Below are 14,786 nucleotides of genomic sequence, written 5' to 3' on the forward strand. Positions count from 1 at the left end.
TTAATTTAAAAAAATAATTATAAATTACTGTAATATGATTAGGTTTCCATTCAAATTAAGAAACCTAAATGGAAATACATATCGTTGATTGTCTTTAAATGCATTCAATTCAACCTTGTAAATGTTACCTAAATTAGTAATTTTCCTGAATACTATTTTTTTTTTAAAAAGAAAATGTATGATTACGTATGTGAACTTCCATAAGAAGCAGCCCGGTGACCAATAAAAATCGACATTTCTTATTTTCTTGCTATTTCATATGGTATGGAATATGGATAACGTAACAATGAAAAAGAAAAAACGACCTGGCATTTTGCCTAAACAGCAAATAAAAAAATCTACAGGTTGGTCATTATTTTGACGTTAATGTTTTTTGTTTATTATAAAAATGCGTCGAATTCGAAACAAACACGTCAACTATTGAGTCATGCGCTCTGATCAGCAATTTCACGTTAACTTCTGAGCTATTTTTTTAAAGAACATAAATTCCTAAACTATAGATTATCTACGACTCTACGTTCCTAGCCACGGTTTGGTCCCAAAGTTTTACCGTTCTACATATTTGGTCCTACATCTTTATTTGTACGACATACGGTCATACATCATAAGAAATCAAGTATTTGGTCCCAACTAACAGAAATCGTCAAATGAATCCAGCAAGCAAGGCATGTGCGCAGTCAGCAATCCAAAAACAAACCGACGTCATCATTCCAACTTCCAATTGTTTGATTTAGGGTTCTTGATTAGATATCCAAAATTGGTCGTTGATTTCTCGAATTAAATTCGAATTAGGGCCTGAAGTAGGAATGTTGATCGAATACAACCACAACAATAATAACGCCTCAATTCCACCGAATAGAATAAGCTATATCAACCATATCGAAAATTTAAGGAGCCGACCGTTCAAATAGACAGCCATGAAGGTTCGATTAGCTTAATAACCTCACGTAAATGACCATATACTTAGTTTGGTCAAAATAATTTTTTAGGTCTCCCCAAGCATCTTACGATATGAGACTAATCTTCGTTCTAACTGTTTGAACTAAATTCGAATTAGGGCCTGAAGTAAGAATGTTGATAGAATACAACCACAACAACAACCAGCCTCAATTCCACCGAGCAGAATAAGCTATATCAACCATACCGGAAACTTAAGGAGCCGACCGTCCAAATAGACAGCCATGAAGGTTCGATTAGCTTAATAACCTCACGTAAATGACCATATATTTAGTTTGGTCAAAATACTTTTTTAGGTCTCCCCAAACATTTTACGATGCGAGACTAATCCTCGTTCTAACTGTCAACGCAAAACGGTAGTTTTTCCATTGGCCAAAATATTTAAGAAGGCACAAAAATGAAAATTGAAGTCAAATCATTGATAACAACATGAGGTTTTTTAACAAGGTAAACATTACACCAGAACAAAATAAGATTGTCTAGACAGAACACCAAAAGAAAATCGAGTTGGTAAAATTATTGGTGTGTGTGTGTGTTTGTCGTCCTAAAAGGGCTTCATCACTTACTACGACCATCTGGGATAGAGAATAGAACGATTGGCTTTGAAGCCCTGATAAAAGGAGCATCACATATGAAGTATCCTTTCCTCTCGAGCTGCAATACATCTCCACGCTTCAGATTTCTCATGTTAGCGTCTCCAAGTGCAGCTGTCTCCTTCTTCGTACATGGGTTTAGCACATCAAGGAAATCCTCGTCTTCTTCAAGCTGCAACACAAACAAAATTGCAACATTATATACCACACTTCAAAAAAATTTCAAAGACTGAATATTAGATGAGGAAATGTATTAAGTACCTTCTTTTTGGTAATCAGATAATCGAATTCCATCAGAGAAAGGCTAACTAGTTCAGATATCTCAGGCAGCCAAGTAAGTTTCAACTTGGTGGACTTGACAGATCCTTCAAGATGTAAAGTACCGGTTATCCGAGTCACGTTTCCATCCTGATCCTTTTGGATTTCCTTCACGATGGCATTTCCCCAATCCATTAAGGTTACCTCCTCATCTACAGACACGGACAATGCATCGGCATGATCTATCCATACGCTTTTTGTATAAGTTGTAGCCTTTTCCCCAGCACCATCATACTTTTTGTGTTTTTTACTAATGCGAACAAATGGTTCGTCGGGACCATTAGTGAGTGTAAACAACACACGTAGTTCTTCAACAACAGCCGTGTGTCTCGGACACACAGGGTCAATTATCCTCTTGTTTATACTCCACAGTTTGTCCCATTCCATAAGGTTCTGATTCTTGGATGCTCCCTGAGACATAATAGCAGAAATGTCAAATACAATCAAATATCGTAAAACACCAATGCAAGAACGAAACAATGCAGGGATTATGAACATGAAGACAAGACATAGATAATAACAATTTTGAGAAATCTAATTCGATAAACTCATGTTATGGTCAGAACAGTAACTAGCAATTTAAACATGTGTTTCTACTACAGCTTCAGGGAAATAGCTCTATTATTCTTACCTGCTCGACAATAAATTGTATAAGCGCCTCGATTTTCAGACCTCTCCGGACGATTCCTTGAACAGTTGGAAAACGAGGATCATCCCATCCATCAACTTTTCCATTTTGGACAAACCATAGGAGCTTACGCTTACTAAGCAGAGTATAAACCATATTCAATCGGCTAAACTCGTATATGAGAACCTTTTTAACACCCATTTCCTCTTGAATCCTGTGATATTGAGCATTTCGATCGTGGTACTCGCTGGATCTGAGTGCATGGGTAATACCCTCTTTAGCATCGACGTACGGACAAGCAAAATCATAAGTTGGATATATCTTGTATTTTGCACCAATGCGGTGGTGGGGTTTCGGATTGCAACGGTAATAGACTGGATCACGAAGAGATTTGTTTGGGTCTTGCATGTCAAGTTTTCCACGAAGACAACATTGCAAACCCCTTTCAGATCCTAAAATCATTTCCTTCCACAATTTCAAATTTTCATCCACGCTGTTCCTCCTACGTTTTGACTCAATACCTTCCATCCTTTCTTTTTTCATGTCTTCGCGTGGTGTATCATCAACATAAGCTTTTCCTTGGCGGATCATATTTTCAGCCATTTCAATCAATTCAGGAAAGTAATTTGATGTATATGTGATTTCTGAGTACTTGATACCCAGTGTCTCAATATCTTTTATGATATTCTCTACGAACTCGTTGCTTTCTTTATCAGGATTAGTGTCGTCAAAGCGCACAATCACTTCACCTTCGTACTTTTCAGCAAAGTATTTATTCAACAGTCCAGCTTTTGCGTGGCCAATGTGAAGATAACCACTGGGTTCTGGTGCAAATCTCCCGCGCACTTTTCCCTTTTCTGCTCCAGGCAAATCTATTTCTGGCCCCAGTTGTTCCTTAGCCGGTGCCTTTTTACCCGTTGCCGTGACTTCATTCAGCAGATCCCCATGCTCTGCAGATATTGAATTGAACCACCGGACCAGATTCTGGTACTTCTTTGACTTCCTTAGACTTTCCCATCTTTTCCCAGTTGCTGCAAAGCAAAGCAATTATCACACAACAAAGAAGCCTCGAATACAAAAAATATCAAGGAAGATGCATAAATATCCCATGAGTGCACCCAAAACTTAAACATGCAAACTTTACTAATACCTGTGAGACCTGACCAAATTGTTATGTCAGCAATTGAAACCGAATGGCCGACCAAAAGTGTGCGGACTTCCAGATACTTGTCCAAAGAAGCACAAGCCTTCTCAAATTCGGGCCCAGAGGAAAGGATGGATGAAAACTCTAGCCACTCGTCAATCTGAAATGCTCAATAAGGAGAAAAATAAATTAACAAAAGGCCATTGAGCATTAGCTACACCAAGCAAGCTAGAAAAAAGTAGGGATGGAAAACATAGTAATCTCTAAACAAGGTAAGAAATACCTTGCCAGCTTCGTATTCATTATAACCATAAAGATGGGCAGTGCGACCGATGTAACGCAGGAGTACAAATGTTCCATGCAGTTTCTCCCTAAAAACACAAAGAGGGTTTAAAACTTCAGATGCAAAGTAATCAGCTAAAGACCAGATAGAACCATTACACCGACGGCTGATGCTATATAAGAAGATAGAAAAAACCCTTCTAAGCTAACATATTTCCCTCACAACAAACAAGTATCTCATGAAATCAAGCAATGAGGAGGACGAATTAGATCAAAAAAACGAAAAAGACGGCATACCCATTAGAGAACAGAAAAAATGGAGTAGATGTTGAACAAGTAACAGTGGGAATTGAGATTCCGGCAACCTTAACAGCTGCAATGACACACAACGGAGGACTATCTGACGGAAAGGATAACTGCTTTATCTCCATTCACAATTGCTTTAGACCTGAACAGACAAACAATCCAATATCATAACCCAAAGAATTTGATTTTAGCTCAAAAATACAGCAAAGTCAGCATACTAAATCAGTAACAATCTATGAACTCAATCAATTACTTTAAAAAAAGAAAAAAAAATCATGATTTTTCAAATTTTACCTTAAGCTAATACTAATCAAGTAGCATCCCCTTTACTTTCAGGTCTTCACGATCAAGTCTTTATCAAGAAGAACAAGATGAATACAGAAGAAGCAGGAGAAGAAGGAAAAGGGGAGAGAGATGTCTGTGTACATTTAGTGTAGGGTTTTTCTTCAATTAAAAAAAATAAAAAATAAAAAATGTTGGGCTTAGATTTAAGATGGGCCGAACTGAAATGGGTGGGCCGATTTTCTAGTTTATTTTCTGCTCATATTGTACAATTCGGCCTTTATTATTGATTATGTGCAATTTAGTGCTTAAAAATATTTTAGAACTCTTACAACCTTTTTTTCTTTTTTTTACCTTTCATGTCGGGATTCGAATTGTGGGCCCGTCCGTTGGACGGAAAGTCCGTATCTTTAAAAATTAATAATTTAAATATATCATATAAAAAATTTATGTCAAATATTATATAAAATGTAATTATTTTAACTCTATATCAATTATAATTATTTTGATTTTATTTCAAAATCTACAATCCTAAATTAAAATTTTATTTTATTTTTAAAAATAATAAACATAGCAAAATGTAAAATTTACATATCAAGATTTGATTTCATAATAAAATTTATAATTACATCTAATCAATTTAGTTGTTCTTATTATTTAAAAAATAAGATATGCTCATTTTAATTAAGAATAAGAAAAGATATAGCAGTATTTTTATTAGGAATAATAGTTTAATAAAAAATTAAAAAAATAATATGTATTATATTTTAATTAGGATAATTTTTTTTAATAATATGTCCGTTTGAATAGGAAAAAAAATAAGATTTGTCCGTTTTAATTTTAAATAAAAAAAAGAATATAATGAATTTTAATTAGGAACAACATTAATTGTTTGAAAAATAAGATATGTCCGTTTTAATTAAAAATAAAAAAATATAACATATTTTTATTAGAAATAATAGTTTAATAAAGAAATTAGAAAATATGATATAATTTGATTAGGAATTTTTTTAATAATATCCACGTTTGAATAAAAAAAAAGAAATTATGTCCGTTTTAATTAGAAATAGAAAAAAATAATATAATGAATTTTAATTTAAAAAATATTTAATAAAAAAATAAAAATATATATAATGTATTATAATTTTATTAGGAATAATTTTTAAATAATAAATAGTAAATTGATTAGGAATAAAATTATTATATTTAGAAAAAGTAATCGGTAGAATTTTATTAGAAATCATTATATTTTTATTATGTTTTGATTTTCTAATTAGAATAAGAAAAAAAATATCATTGATTTAAAATTGTAATTTGAAATCTTATTAAACTTAAAGTTCTAAAATACATGTGTCAAATTACTATTCATCAATAAAACATCATGTGTCGAAGTTTGATTTGACAATAAAATTTGCAATTGAATTTGCTATTGAAACAAATTTAAAATTAAAAAAATTTCATTATTATCTATATAAAATGTCCTGATTGGCTCTCTTACAAATTTTTAAATGAAAAAATAGATGATAAATACTGATAAAAAATATTTCAATCACTATAAAAACTTATTCTTCTATCGGCCTTACATACCGATTTCATTTGGGATGTACGTATTTGGAAAATATTTTCCGTCTTAAATCCGCTTTACGTCTTTGACAACCTTGATTTCCAGATCGAAAAGCTAAAATAAAACAAAAAGGGAAAAAGTAGTCGAGTGTATATATGGTGTGTGAGTAGCATTAAATGAGTGTCTATTTAGACACTCCATCTGTAGGTTGGAACTATTTAAGCCCATGGATTTGACATTCAAAATGTTGGGCTCGTTAAGTAAAAGGGCCAAAGCTTACAATCGGATCAGATCATATATTTATCTCGGAGGTCCGATTTCTAGCGGGTCAAACAAAAATTATAAACAACTAGCTAATAAGCCAGATCGCCATTTACATTGTTCGAATTTGCCATTGCCCCGTCCGCATCCGGGTTGACCCGACTCAATCCAGATCCTGAATCGAGAAGGGAAAAAGATTCGATTCGTCATCATTATCGTCACCAACTCTACCATCTTCAATTGCCTTCTAATTTGATTTCAAGAGATTGTTGCAGGCAGCTACTACTACTCAGTTTTGGACAACACACACTAGACAAAACATAATCATGTATGCATAGATTAATCTCTTGTTCTTGTCTTCGATTCTAACGTAGTTTAACATGTTTAGGTTTTTCGATGTGTTTTTCTGTTGTCCTGTTCTAAATTGCTCGTAGTTTTACATTGTGTGATCATCTGCTTTTCCCTTTTATTTGTCCAATTAAATAGTTTCCCCCTTTTTTTTTTTTGTTGGGAAATTAGTTTAATTTATTTATATTTTTTGCCCTATTTATATCCTGGATTATGAATATCGTTAATCGTTTGTTAATTAAGGGCTTCTAGCTAGGTTATTAGTTGTTTTTTCTTATTTAGTTTAAGAGATGATCTGAGTTGGAAGTTAGCATCTGCTTCTTCATCTTATGATTTCATTGACATTTTGTTTTATTTCTTTATTCTGAATTATTTGGATGTCGCAGTAGATCATATACTCTGTCCTCACTTTAAAGTATTTGTGTTTTGTCATGTTTTTTACTATTCATGTTTTGTTTGTTGCTTTTTTGTTAGCTTCTTCATTACTGTATTCGATTTCAATACATATTCTTCCTGCCATTGAGCATGGCCAACTGGAGTGCTTTATATATATTGGATTTGGTTCTGCCTTACTGTCTGGTGGTTATGATTGTTGTCCGTTGTTGTTTAAAAAAATGAACTATTGCCCTATGTTATTTTAAATTTCTAGAACTTGCCTAAAGTTTTCATCTTGATATATTTTCCTTCCGTATTAGAGTTTGTGTACTGCTTCCACGCGATTGAGTAAATAGTTCATAGTTTCGAGTGTGTATTCGTAGTTCCTTTTTCCCCTAAAAGAGTAATGGAAAGATATGGCTGACTGGATTTTTTTCGGTTACACAGCATATGGAGGAGTTTGATGACCTGATAATAGACATACCTGACACTCCTGATAGATGTCCTGCACGACATGGAAATGGTGGAGAAGTTGTTGGAAAAGAGAGCAAATCATTATCTGGTCGTTTCAGAAATTCTGGTATCATACATGAAGAAAGTCTGAATCATCCGAGGGAAATGAATAGGATGAAGACTGAAAGCGGAAACATTAGAAGACTGTTTATACGTCCTCCGAAATCTCCAGTGAACAATGGGGAAGTTGAACCTCGGAATCTTGTTTCAAGCCCTTCCACATTATTTAGGAAAATAACAATGGACAAGAACTCTAAGGATGAGACCAGAAACATGCTTGGTAGGCACCATATGAACAAAGGAAAAGCCATTTATGATGAAAAGTTTTCAAAGAAGTATGGTAGTGTATTGAAGGGAAAAGAGAAGGTGGATGAAAGTGCATGTATGCATACTGACTCAGCTACAAATAATGGAAATGTGGCTGATCCCTCCAACGATTCGCAGTATGGAATGGAAAAACAGAATATTAAGTCTCAAAATTCTCTTACCCCACCAAGATTGAGCGCGCGAAAAAGATTGGCTCCGGTTCGTAATGGATGTATTTCTCCACAAAATATAGCAATTAGGGCACAACAACCAGCTGAACATGGCCAACTCGCTGTTGAAGCTAACGGTGCTCTGCAGAATCAAGCTATTAGCGTGTCTTCAAATGGTCCATCTTCTTTAGATATTCGTGAGATAGTTTCCAACGAAAATTTCCATGGTAGATTTAAAGGAAAGGGAACATTAGCCCACATGTCTACAGCAAAGGAGCATGATGCAGAAATCATTGATCTGTCAAGCAGGTAAGTATTGGAAACGGTTCCCTTTCTTTTGGTTGGAGCCACCTATATTATCATTCAAATGGTTCTTTCCCTTATTTTCTGATATTTATTTTTAGTTGTTTCAACGTGGATTGCATTTTCGCTCTATGTTAAACATGGTTTTCCCCAAACATATCTATTCTTATAAATGTGTATAATTTGATTTCCTTACTACTGTTTCCAGAAGCTTTACTTTACCCCATACTATGCCATGTCGATTAGATTCATGTTCTGGTGTCTGAGAATCTGGTATTTAATTCCTATAACGTAGCTTGGTGTCTCATTTTGTCTACATGGGACTTCGTTTCTCAAAGATTAGTTACTTTGCCTTAAATCTTAACTCTGAACAGTGATGAATTGTATCGATCCTTGCTACTGTTATTATCCCTTAAAATATGTATGCTCACATGATGGCCTGGTCTCTCTCTGCAGCAACCCTATGAATAAGTATAAGGAAGCTCATGGAACTGGTGGTGGTATTAGAGATTCGATTGCTTGTTCTCAAGAATCAGGTCGTTGGAGACATCCTCATAATCGTACAAGGAACATAGATTGTCTTTCTCCTGATGATACTGGTAATTCACGTTTTGCTAAGAGGCAAAAGAATGGCTTAGCCTTAAGAAATAATGAAGCAATTGTTGACCTGGGCTCCAATCACTCAGAAACTGCGCTCCTGGATGCATCTGGAAGATCTTCTGGTTCAAGCTCGACTATAATTCATAATCATCATTGGGTTATACCGACTCCAATTGTTGAAACTGTGATCCTCGATTCACCTGAATACGCTTCTGGCTCAAGCTCGTCTACTATTCGTAATTGTCAACGTCGGATTACACCAACTCCAATAGTCGAAACTGCAATCCTCGATTCATCCGAAAGATCTTTTGGTTCAAGCTCGTCTATGATTCTTAATCATCAACGTCCGGTTATACCGACTCCAATTGTCAACAGTGACACCCATGTTGGTCGAATCAGTACTGATGAGTCATATGCCAGGCTGAGACAGCTTGAAGCGGATGAGGCATTTGGTCGTGTACTCCAAGAACAGTTATATAGTGAGGCAAGTTTTATTTTTGTTGGGAACCCCATTTTGTTATCCACTCTGCTTTTAAAGAGTGAAGAGTTTGTGGGGTACATTACATTGAGATGTTATTTTCCATCATACAGATTGACGAGAACATAGCACGGTCATTGCAGCAGCAGGAGGATGTACATCATGCACCGTCTAGTGGAACTTGCCAGTCTGTAAGATATCTATTTTGACAGTCTGTAACTTGCATTCAACTTAAGATCTCTCATATCACAAACTTATTTCGCATATTCCTCTCAACATTAGTATGGCTTCCGTAAAAGTCCAAATGCCCAGAAAATACCTAAAGCTAGATAGATACTCATGTTTCAGCCTTTTTTCCCCTTGTCCTTTGAGTTCCCTTTACAATGCTGCACGTGACATTATGACTATTGTTGCTAATTTCTCTTATGCTGGCTGTAACTGTTTTATGTAGAGAACCGTGTCAGGAACGCCATCAAATAGGCATCCTTCATTGCGTTCTCGTCAGAGCTCTTCAAATAGTAGAGGTAACCAGGCCCGAGCCCCTCCTAGAAGAACACAACTGAGGAGTCGCATTATTGGCCGGCCTAATTCTGTTGCAGCATCTAGGCCTAGGAATGTAGAGTTTCCTCCCGGGATGGATTTAGATGTGGTATTTTCCTCATACCAGATAATCTTTCATTATTTCATCTGATACTGCATAAGTTTGGTAGGAGGATATGATGATGAACTTTTTAGTGAAAACGATAGGATAATTATAGATACCCTGAAAACCCAACTTTGCTACTCCATATATATTGCCCACTGCTTTCTAACTGACCTTATGGCTGTACGCATTTTTACTTCCTATTACAGAGACTTGATATATTGGAAGCATTAGAGACTGCATTTGGTGATGTCGGACCAGCCCGTCACATCGTTCAAGTCCAGCGTGATTTTAACGAGTAAGATCGTTTCTCTGTCAATTGCTTTTCAGTTGTAGATCCTGTATTTTAAATTGTTGTGTTACATGTTCATCAAGCAGGATTTCTAAGACAGTAATTGGCTCTTTGTTTTTCTTGCAGGAACGACTATGAAATGTTGTTGGCCCTTGATGATAACAATCACCAGCATGGTGGCGCCTCTGCTAGTCGAATCAATACCTTACCAGAGTCTATTGTACAGGTTAGTTGGCTCATGTTGGAGAGAAAACAACATATTTTTGTTCATTGTTAGTAACCGTACACTCTTTTGATTTATTCCTTGATGCAGATGGACAACTATGAGGATTGTGCTGTCTGTCTTGAGACCCCAACTGTTGGAGAGACCATACGTCACCTTCCTTGCTTACACAAATTTCACAAAGATGTATACTCTCTCTCTCTCTCTCAATTTTCACACTGAAAGCATGTTCTTATTTTGTGATTTTGTTGTTGCAGTGTATTGATCGATGGCTCAGCCGAAAATCTACTTGCCCAGTTTGCAAGTCATCCATAACCTAATGGGCAATACTAGGACGATGCAGCTTTTTTTTTTTTTTGGCTATACAGGGGAATGAAAATGGCAAGTTACTGAAGTTGGGGACTTGAATAGTCTTAAGGAACTATATTAGTATATTCTTGGATGTTGTTGATCCTCACACAATGTAACTTCCTCCTGTTGTTTAGAAGTTGTCTGAAGCTTCTCATTTTATAACAGCTTCCTTTTGCTATAAGTTGGCCATCTGCAAGCATTCACGCGCGCCTCCTGCATTTTTAGTCGCGACTCTGATTGTTTTTTACACGAAGTAGAACCGGAGAGTATGACTTTCTAAATAAATTATCCTTTATTTTAATTCATAAAATAATGAGTTCGTTAATCATTCCTAACAAAAAAAAAAAAAAAAACTCACAAGACAGAGCAACATGAAACAAGGATAACGAAGATTCTATATTTAGAAAATAATCATGAAGCACAGGCAGAAGTTCTGTTCTTAATTCTATGTTTCTTCCTGGTGCTTCAACTTAGTAAGAAAAATAAAACTTCTATTACATGTTCTCAGCGAACATTTATTTGGCTGAAAGATTGTAGTCTGTTGTATGTATGTATCTATTTGGCATCCTTGGAGAGAAGATTGGAGTTTACGGAACGGGCAAAGTTAACTTGGTCAGAAGTATCACCCCTCTCAAAGACAGCAGCTGCCCCCATCCCAGTTCCGATACACATTGATATCACACCAAACCTACAGTCTCTTCCTCGTTTCTTCATCTCGTGAAGCAGAGTGGCCACACATCGAGCTCCTGTATTTTATAATAGACGACGAGTAAGATGTAAAAACTGAGAGAAAGATCAAAGTCAACAACATGTTTGTGTCTTAAATAAATATCTACCTGTTGCACCCAAAGGATGTCCAATTGCCATTGCACCTCCATTAACGTTGATCTTCTCTGGGTCAAGCCCAAGCTTGTTCCGGCAATACAGAAATTGCGAAGCAAATGCCTAAACATAAAAATATAATTCATCCAAGGCCATTATTAAGAAAAGGCAATCACAGAACAAAGTGGTTGTAGTACATCACAAACACATACATACATACATACATGCATGCATACGTGCATACCTCGTTGATTTCAAAAAGATCGATATCCTCAAGTTGAAGACCAGCAGCCTTAACTGCAACTGGAATTGCTGCTGCTGGGCCAACACCCATTATAGCAGGATCAACACCAACAGCAACAAAGGTCCTGCATAACACAAAATTAAGTGTAAAGCCAACCAAATATCAAACAATTTCAACACTCGTGAAAATTCTATGTAAATTAAGTAGAGGGAGGGAGAGGCTTCACTTAATTAATACCTGAAGACCCCAAGGATGGGAAGCCCCTTGCGCATCGCAACACTTCTCTTCATGAGAAGAACAGCCCCAGCACCATCACTCACTTGGCTAGAATTACCTATACATTGCAACACATAATAAAAGTAACAACTAGAACTTCCTTCAATCCAACCAGTTAAAACAAGTTAAGAAGAAGGTATTATACAATATCACACACCAGCAGTTGTGGTTCCATCCTTCTTAAAAACAGGCTTAAGCTTTGCAAGGCTCGACACGGATGTGCCAGGACGGATGCCATCATCAACAGAGATCGTGACAGGTTTCTCTTCACCAGTTTTTGGATCAACAATCTACATTACCCAAATATTAGTCTCATGAAGTTCTACATACACAACACATAATCTCACAGAAATTTTGTACTAATGCAGACCCTGACAGAAACCAGTACATACCTTAGTATTCACTGGGATTATCTCATCCTTGAATTTTCCAGCAGCAGTAGCAGCAGCTGCTTTTCTATGGGAGTCGGCCTAAATGGAACAAGGAAATCAATACTAATTGCAATTACTGAAACAACTGGTTGTAGCAGTGAGTATAATCGAAACCCACCGCAGCTTGGTCCTGCTCCTGCCTCGACACGCCAAAACGATGAGCTACATTTTCTGAAGTGACGCCCATTGGAAGAAGGCAGTTCTGGGCTTGCTGGTGAGTCTCAGTCTACCAAAACCAATTAAAGATTATTAAAAAAGTGAGTTCTGATACATATCAATATTGGGCAAACTAACATAATACACACATGAACAGGGGTGTGTGTGCACACAGATGAGAGAGAGAGGAAGGGACAAAGAGAGTACCCTAGGATTAACTGATCCGTCCCAGGCCATGGGGTTAATTGTCATCGATTCCAAGCCAGCCCCAATGCCTACATTAACCAAGATTTGTCAAGAGATTAAATAAGAGTCTAATCATCCAAAAAACACTGCGACACGATGTCTACCCTGAAAACATTTTGCTCACCAATGTCATAAAATCCGGCTTTAATAGCAGCAGCGACATCAGCAACCGCCTGAAGACCAGATGAGCATTGTCTGTTGACTGTTCTAACAGGTACGGTTTCTGAGACAAGGACCAGCAACAAAAGAATAAGAGACATGATGGCATATCAACATACGTGAGAAGCTCCTAGAAATATATACAAATACCAGGGAAACCAGCATAAAATGCAGCCATCCTGCATTCACTTGCTCTTTGAGATCCTGGCGCCAAAACAGTACCAACAACAATATCTCCTACTTCCTTGGGATCCAGATTTGTTTTCTCTATCACTGCCTGCACCAAGCAGATGAGATATGAATGTAGCAGAACACGAAACTTAGCAAAAACAAAGAAATACTTGAAAGCCCATAGAGTACGAAGATCCCTGGTTACAAACTCACCTTTAACACAGGCGCAAGTAAATCATCAGGGTAAGTGTCCTTGAATCCACCACGTTTAGATTTGCAAAGAGCAGTTCGATAAGCACTGTCCACCATAAATGAGTACATTCATCTTTAAAAGGTTACACAAATTAATCCTAATCATGATATTTCACTATTCTGAAAGGAAAAAAATGCTGAAAACATTAAGGAGCTCATTTTAAATGGGAAACTTACGCCACAATCACCACATCATCCCCGTACGAAGAAGTCCTTTGATATGCAGCACTATCTCCTGCTAAACATGCCGATGCCTGGTAGATATAAAAATCTCCGCGTCATTCCATAGGTAAATCAAAATCGAAAAACACACTTAACATGCTCAAAGTACAGCTAAAATGAGATGTTTTCTAAGGAACAAGCTTATGTTATGCCTAATCAAGTCAAGCAATCCGATATCACTGTGACGCATTATTTTTACACTTAGAACTGCGGAAATTAACCGATTAAATAATCAAATCAACAGCTATCGAAGATCAATCCAAACAGAAAAATGAGAGATATCAGGAGAACTCACGGAAAGAGAAGACTCGAAGCTATTTGACGAAGAGGAAGAAGGACGGAGGTGCTCAAGCAAAATCTTCTGTCTGTTAATAGCTTTCTCCATCTCCTCTCTCTTTAGAAAACCAGGTGATTTGTCTTTCTCTCTCTAAAATCGATATAGAAGAAGAACACTCGAGAAATAGAAGAAGTAAATGAAATGAATGATGGAATTGGTTTAATAAATGTGATTTGGCGGTTGGACGATGGGGGATAATAAAATTTTTTTTACTAAGAATTCGGTATATCGCACATTTTCTCTACCAATTTGATATATTTCCGTAGGAAAATTTAACAAATTCATATTTTTTATTTATATAATATGATAATTTTGTTAAATTTGTCATAATCAACGCCACATAAGTAACACATCACCACTTGACTCAGCATATATACCACATCAACATCCTCAATCTTAATAAAAATTTTATATTTCGGCCCCCTTTCCATCGAGGATCCGATCGAAAATCGTTGGTTTTTGAAAAATTTCACATAATTGGACTCATTTCGACGAGATGAACATAATGGTGATGTCGGATTTTTCAGGTTTCT

General features: G+C 36.3%; 3 protein-coding genes across 3 annotated transcripts; 1 reads left to right on the forward strand and 2 right to left on the reverse strand.

Annotated features, from left to right (window-relative positions):
* Positions 1 to 1,515: 1,515 nt before the first annotated feature.
* Positions 1,516 to 4,353, reverse strand: LOC139881565 (glutamate--tRNA ligase, cytoplasmic-like). Its single transcript, XM_071866015.1, has 6 exons — positions 4,220 to 4,353; positions 3,924 to 4,011; positions 3,647 to 3,800; positions 2,500 to 3,527; positions 1,812 to 2,279; positions 1,516 to 1,722 (listed from the first exon to the last, which is right to left on the reverse strand). The coding sequence occupies exons 1-6, from the start codon at positions 4,351 to 4,353 to the stop codon at positions 1,516 to 1,518; spliced, it is 2,079 nt and encodes a 692-aa protein (XP_071722116.1).
* Positions 4,354 to 7,508: 3,155 nt separating this feature from the next.
* Positions 7,509 to 10,906, forward strand: LOC139881567 (uncharacterized). The gene is made up of 8 exons (XM_071866017.1): positions 7,509 to 8,356; positions 8,807 to 9,434; positions 9,542 to 9,619; positions 9,880 to 10,077; positions 10,281 to 10,369; positions 10,490 to 10,589; positions 10,677 to 10,772; positions 10,844 to 10,906. Exons 1-8 carry the CDS (start codon positions 7,509 to 7,511, stop codon positions 10,904 to 10,906), a joined length of 2,100 nt encoding a protein of 699 aa, XP_071722118.1.
* A 586-nt stretch (positions 10,907 to 11,492) lies between these two features.
* LOC139881566 (3-ketoacyl-CoA thiolase 2, peroxisomal) lies at positions 11,493 to 14,301 on the reverse strand. Its single transcript, XM_071866016.1, has 13 exons — positions 14,212 to 14,301; positions 13,872 to 13,948; positions 13,656 to 13,740; positions 13,422 to 13,548; positions 13,237 to 13,335; positions 13,074 to 13,141; positions 12,829 to 12,936; positions 12,672 to 12,749; positions 12,437 to 12,569; positions 12,241 to 12,337; positions 12,004 to 12,127; positions 11,774 to 11,882; positions 11,493 to 11,683 (listed from the first exon to the last, which is right to left on the reverse strand). Exons 1-13 carry the CDS (start codon positions 14,299 to 14,301, stop codon positions 11,493 to 11,495), a joined length of 1,386 nt encoding a protein of 461 aa, XP_071722117.1.
* Between the last annotated feature and the right edge of the window lie 485 nt (positions 14,302 to 14,786).

This window comes from Rutidosis leptorrhynchoides, unplaced genomic scaffold (genome assembly GCF_046630445.1).
Source record: "Rutidosis leptorrhynchoides isolate AG116_Rl617_1_P2 unplaced genomic scaffold, CSIRO_AGI_Rlap_v1 contig172, whole genome shotgun sequence".
NCBI lineage: Eukaryota > Viridiplantae > Streptophyta > Magnoliopsida > Asterales > Asteraceae > Rutidosis > Rutidosis leptorrhynchoides.

Coding starts and splice junctions, on each gene's coding strand:
- LOC139881565 (XM_071866015.1), bottom strand. CDS start 4,353: ATGGAGATAAAGCAGTTATCCTTTCCGTCAGATAGTCCTCCGTTGTGT. Junction 3,528..3,646: donor AATTTGGTCAGGTCTCACAG/GTATTAGTAAAG, acceptor TTTGCTTTGCAG/CAACTGGGAAAAGATGGGAA. Junction 1,723..1,811: donor ATCTGATTACCAAAAAGAAG/GTACTTAATACA, acceptor TTTGTGTTGCAG/CTTGAAGAAGACGAGGATTT.
- LOC139881567 (XM_071866017.1), top strand. CDS start 7,509: ATGGAGGAGTTTGATGACCTGATAATAGACATACCTGACACTCCTGAT. Junction 9,620..9,879: donor CTAGTGGAACTTGCCAGTCT/GTAAGATATCTA, acceptor TGTTTTATGTAG/AGAACCGTGTCAGGAACGCC. Junction 10,078..10,280: donor CCGGGATGGATTTAGATGTG/GTATTTTCCTCA, acceptor TTCCTATTACAG/AGACTTGATATATTGGAAGC.
- LOC139881566 (XM_071866016.1), bottom strand. CDS start 14,301: ATGGAGAAAGCTATTAACAGACAGAAGATTTTGCTTGAGCACCTCCGT. Junction 13,741..13,871: donor GATGATGTGGTGATTGTGGC/GTAAGTTTCCCA, acceptor TATGGTGGACAG/TGCTTATCGAACTGCTCTTT. Junction 13,142..13,236: donor AGCCGGATTTTATGACATTG/GTGAGCAAAATG, acceptor TGGTTAATGTAG/GCATTGGGGCTGGCTTGGAA.